Below are 6,029 nucleotides of genomic sequence, written 5' to 3'. Positions count from 1 at the left end.
TCATAAAATCGATCCCCCAAGACTGACTCAGCCACTGGGATAATCTCATCAACATTACAACAGCCTAATTTGACTCTAACAGAATCGGGACGATGCATAGTTGCCTTATCAATCTCCAGTGGTACTCCTGCCAGAGAAGCTACAAATGCCACATTCCTCTCATATGTTTTGTCTGTTGGGATTCCACCCACCTTGACCCAAGCTTTTTCTAGTATTCCTTTAGCACCATCATCATGCATGGTTCCATCTAGTAACCCTAACTACTGTTCCACATGGTTTCATAGTGATACGGTCACTATAGCAAGCTTTTTCTACCTCTCTGGTGTTAGGAAATCTCATCGGAAACACCCCAGGTTCCAACAACTTAGCAGAACATCTCCAAGTTGTGCCAAGATACAGAAAGAAGGCACCATTCGTCTGTTTAACAGTAGGATTCCCTTTCAACACAGTGATAAAAACGTTGCAAGATCTCTCCCTGGCTAGCTTGTTCAGCAGCACAATAATGATGCACATAAAAGAAGCCCTGTCCTTGTAGCTTGGAAGAAAGGCACACATGGGAGCAATGCATTCCCATGGAAGAAACTCCACACAGACACAAGCTAGATGACCCAACTTGCTACACCTCTCACAGAAAGAAAGCTAGAGGGAATCGGATCGGAACATGACCAGCAGATTTGCATATAAGCTGCAACGCACACACAAACGCACACATCAACAAAGACTCAGTGAGGTGGTAGAAGTTGTGGCAACAAGTGGTGGAGATGGAATCGATGCCAAGACAAGCTCCGTGGTGAGAGTAAACTGTTAAAACCCCGAGAAGTGAAGTGATGGGATCACGCGGCCGCATGTGGATGCACGAGAAGGAACCACATGCTGTACTAGTACGTGCCCATCGCATCGCATCGAGCTGTAAAAATTCCTCTGACCCGAAACTGTAAAAAAAAAATATGGTACTCCTGCAGGCAGAGCTGGCAGCAGGTAAATTACCCGCGGAAATTCACGAGAGTCCTGGATCCCAACGCAGCGCAGTGGCCGCGAATATCAACTCACTCGTTGGATCCAAGTAGCCCTGGTGTTTCCGTTGATTTTTACTGCCGGAGATGCTTAAACCGCAGCAGCAGCACAGAGTTGATTTTTACTTCGCTTTGCAAAATTATATATCGCCGTCTTTCTGAGGAACCACGGTAATCATGGTGTTTCTCTTCAAGTATGGTGTGAAAATATTTGTTCTGACGCAATTATACTCGGGGGTCGTATTATCCAGACAAAAATGATGGCGGAAATCAGCTCATGATCTGCAAAGCCGACGAAATTCAACCAGGACGATGCAACCAGGACGATGCAGATATGTGTATATTTACAACCATGAAAAATAGAGGCATACATACGGTCACTGTCTTAGTGATGCAACCAGGACGATGCAGATATGTGTATATTTACAACCAACATTTTGGGAACTAGATACTCCAGCTTGTAGTGTAAAGCAAGTACCCACCCATGCAGATCTTCTTAAGGGTATAAGCAAGCATCACATCCATCTTAAGATTCCCTAGAGTTTCCACGCTAGCCGTCCATTTCCACGACCACGGGAGCAAACTGCATTCGGAAGACAAGAAGAATCTCAATCAAATGTAGCAGATAAGTGTTGCTTATTGTCCTCTATTTTTCATATATAGCAGACAAATATTGTTGCTGGCTTCTTCATGAGCTGCCTTACCTCGTCGTCCTCATCGATAAGGTTCGCCGCATTGTTCTCGAGATCCCATCCAAAAGTGGTCTCCAGGAGCGTCTTAAGTTTCCTAGCCTGGATGTGAAGGAAAGATATTACAATGACCCACGTTCTTACAATTTTTCCACAAAGTGCACAATTTTTCAGCAGTGGAAGTTAAGCTACTCAGCTGATGTGTATTTCGTTTGCTCTGTACTCTAGCGTGTTCAGCGATGTTGCCATTGATTTCCTATTTACTAATCCAAAAATTCGTTATCTACGGATGATAATCCAGTGCCTTAAATAGCCAAAATCGCAATTCATGCATGGGCTAGTCAGATAGCACAAAACAGGAAGGGCATGGCCGCGCTTATGCTGCCAGGGTACACGTAACAAACAGCTAAAAGATCAGACAGACAGAGAGAAGAAGAAGATTCGAGAATGCTAACCCATGACAGAAGGTCTCCATCCACGACTTGAGCTTCAAATATTACCGTCAAGAAATCCTGACAAGAGCATTTGAAAGAAATAAATTATTTTGCATACAAGAAAATTCAAATACAAGATATCAAACATATTTTGAAAGTATATGCAAGTAACTCTGATCTTCCAATCACAATTTCAGAAAGTACGGGGAACAAAATTAATACTGCTGTCTTGTTTATTATGTGTATGATACGTCTCGGTATATGAGCCGTTTTAAGCACTGAACAGGAACAAATACAAACAGAAACTAGAGCAAGAGGATAAAGCATCCATTTGCCTGGTGCGCTGTGCCACAAAAAAAAACATAAGCATGGTATATGATGAAATACTACAACCATTCCAATGTAGACCATGAAAGTGATATAGCTGAAAAAAGTGTTTACCCAGCTACATTTATCTGAGCGGAGTTAACTTATTTTTTACTTTCCAGTGTTCCAGCAGTTCAACACTTCTTGTAGTTTACATAATTACATATCTCGGGGCCGAAAGGTGTTGCCTTATGAATACAATAAGAATGACAAACTGGACAGGATCTTTACTGAGAAATTACTTTCCCTCTTCATAACAGTATCAATAGAGGACAAGAAAACAAAGTCATGGAACTGATAATCTGATGTATCAGGGAAACTAATTTCACAGTGCAATGACATTGAATATCTGTCTTCAGAGGTGCATACAACTACATATCGTTACTAACAGCACTGTCCATAAAGATTATAACATACCTTGGAAAGCCGGTAAAGAAATATGTCTCTTGAGAACCATGCTTCATCCAGAAACAAAGAGTTGCCCTTGTCATCACTACTTCTGGAATCATGTGTACGTTGAAAGCCATGCTTGAATTGATAGTAAATAACCCTTATAAACTGCACACAACAAAACAGGACATACAGAACTCCTTTTAGTCCTTACGGTTCAACCGCATTGCCTGACGAATTCAACAAAAAAAATGCCTCAGGTACAAAAGTAAACAACAAATACAGTCACATAATACCTTTACAAACATTTGTGTTCTTGTATGAAGTGGCTGCCAGGGAGAAAGAGACAAAGAATTAATTAAGAATATAATCGCTTTGGATCAGAAAAGAGAGAACCAAGGCAGGGACCAAAAGAGCATTTGGGCTAGGCCCAACAAAATAATGATGTCACTGTATTTAGCAGTTCAACTATGAAGATATTTAGGTAAGATTGCTTCTTGACCAGAATACTGCCAGTTTGACAAATTGTTATGGGGCTGTATACCAGAACCTGGTCAATTTCAATTTGTCACCCTGAAACTTGGTTTAATCTCTCAGGCTTGCAATTTGTTCATCAGCTTCCAACCTTCTTTGGGATCAAAAGGAATAAATAATATACAATGCTTCGAACAGAAGGAGCCAAAAGGGGTCATTTGAGGGCTGAAATGGGCCAGGGTTCTGAAAAGCGAGCGAGGGTCATTTGGGTAACCAACTAGTTCCATATGATTTTCCAAACCCTAAATAGTAATACGACAGGGGAGATGGATGTATACATTTTAACCATCAATATTTAAGGAGCAAGAGTAATGATGATGCATGAGATAACAAATATTAGGGCTTACAGCTTCACTGCAGCTCAAAAGAAGACTGACCAATGCTTTCCACTGCATAAACGCCTCCAGCGACTGTCCCATCTACACAACTCGAATACATTAGAGAATAGAGCCATATAACAAATAAGACGTGTTAAAAACATTTGTTTAGTTTTGCCTGCAGTACCATAAACGCTATGAAAGAGAACTGCAGCTCCCCCAAGAGTAAATCTTCTTGGCCTTGATAATTTTTGGCCAGGACAGTCTCCAGCAAGCTCGTCTGAGATGAGAAGTACAACAGACTTGTCAACAAATATAGGTATAGCTTGTCAACTCGGTGTTTTCTGCACATGGGAATTTCTAAACATGGGAACCTATAAGAGGAATTAATTTGAGCAAAACACTAGTAGCAGCAAGCTATGTGCCTGTTTGCAGATTATAGTACATATGATGGCATTGTATTGAATGGACAAAATGCAGCAAACTAATGTTCTCCCATGGCTGTTTGTCAATGTGCTAACTACAATTGTGGCTTTGTACTATTCAAATTCAGCTTGTTGTGTCCACATACAGCGCCAAACATTTCAGTATTCAAATTGTAATAAAGATGTGTTCACTTCAGACAAGCTATTGCTGCAGGAAATTGATTGTGGGAAAAGGAAGATATGAAAACCAGGTACACGTTGATAAGATTAGCTGTCCCAAAAGTATGGTAACAAATAATATAATAAGAACATTACTCTGTCCAAATTCAGCAAAGTCAGCTCATCTGCAGAAATGTTCTTGTGTTTAACAGAAGCAGGGATAGTTGTGTAGTAGCATCCTCTACGCTCAGGCTGTGTGGGGGCTTTCTTTGCAAATTTGTCTTCTCTAAGTTGTTCCATCAATCGTCTCTCCATCTCTGTTTGGGGAGCTCTATCCATCCATGATGTCTCCAACGCAATTGTAATTTCTCCACCAATTGGCTCTGCACAAATCAAACACACACATAATCACTAGTTCCTTAGTCAGTTATATCAAAAATGTCATAAATAAGGGCTGCCCCATAACTATTAAGGGTACAAGAAAAATAGAGAATGCATCAGGCTTACCAAGGCGTTCGATTACACTTTGTGACAAGTAGTTTGAAAGTTGTTTCCAATCACCAAAAGAGTCCAAATTGTATGGTCCAAGCTGATCATCGAACTCGAAACGTTTTACTGCTTCAGAGTATCTGATTTCCTACCAGAAAACAAACTTTAGTATCATTGCCCAGATAAATTAACCACATGCATCCCTAGTTTGAGGTTTTGTTATGTTATGACAGTCAATAACCAGAAGGTCAATTATGTCGAACATGCTGCAATTTTGACACACCAGACAGACACAGTTTATGTATTCCATATTTCATATATTGATTATATAACAGCTGCAAGCAAGACAAGTTGAATATAACTTAGGTGCATTTTATGGTCTGTCATATCAAATTATCATCTGGTGCAGATCCAGTAGATTGGGCATTTACATCTACTCCCTCCGTCCGGAAATACTTGTCGGAGAAATGCATAAAAATGGATGTATCTAGAACTAAAATACGTCTAGATACATCCATTCCTCCGACAAGTATTTCGGGACGGAGGGAGTAGTACTAATCCAATTGGGGCAATGCATCGTCGGCTTTTATTATCAACTGAACCAGTTATCTGTAAGGTTCCATGCCTAAATGCTTCAAAATTTACATGGCTTATTGAATAGTGTGATACCTAGAGTTTTACAGTTACAGGGCATGGCGCAAATACAAGATTTACAACAACTGAGGGGACTGAAACTGCCATACTGATATTCTGCAAAATGCAATATGCTTATCCTAACGCAATATTGCCTTTAACACTGGTTACCGTCTCATCCAGTAGCAGTATAGTCCAAGTGACGTACTATGTATAAGAAGGCAAGAGAACTATATATTAAGAATTCTAATATAATCAAACATGTCACCTCCTCTTCTGATAGTGTCACTAATCTCTCCTCTTGAGCATGCCATCTTCGAACGACCACCTGGAAATATCAGGCAGGAGATGAGTACATATAAAACAAGCAATTGTGTGTAATTATTAGAATTCTGACAGCTAAGACTGCTCGAAATTTCCAACACAGTATGAAATCTTTGTTTGGTTCTTCTTTCCAAGTATAGTACATCTTCCAAGTGCATTGTTTTCCTAACTATTTTTCACCCACCACTCTATAGACAGGAAATGTGAAGCTCGATACATAAATAAACATGAGCATTGTGAGTTATCTGATTCAGAT

At 40.2% G+C, this 6,029-nt stretch overlaps 1 protein-coding gene across 1 annotated transcript; it reads right to left on the bottom strand.

Annotated features, from left to right (window-relative positions):
• Window positions 1–1,291: 1,291 nt before the first annotated feature.
• LOC125528173 (protein AAR2 homolog) lies at window positions 1,292–5,777 on the bottom strand (the record flags this gene model as incomplete). The annotated part of the gene is given in 10 exon segments (XM_048692679.1): window positions 1,292–1,596; window positions 1,718–1,804; window positions 2,158–2,214; window positions 2,920–3,060; window positions 3,189–3,221; window positions 3,774–3,845; window positions 3,931–4,023; window positions 4,484–4,710; window positions 4,835–4,964; window positions 5,718–5,777. Coding segments are annotated over 10 exon segments (933 nt in total), but the record flags the coding sequence as incomplete, so codon positions are not given.
• Between the last annotated feature and the right edge of the window lie 252 nt (window positions 5,778–6,029).

The sequence above is a fragment of the Triticum urartu genome, unplaced genomic scaffold (genome assembly GCF_003073215.2).
Source record: "Triticum urartu cultivar G1812 unplaced genomic scaffold, Tu2.1 TuUngrouped_contig_4682, whole genome shotgun sequence".
Lineage (NCBI taxonomy): Eukaryota > Viridiplantae > Streptophyta > Magnoliopsida > Poales > Poaceae > Triticum > Triticum urartu.
This window is presented reverse-complemented; position numbering and strand designations above follow the sequence as displayed.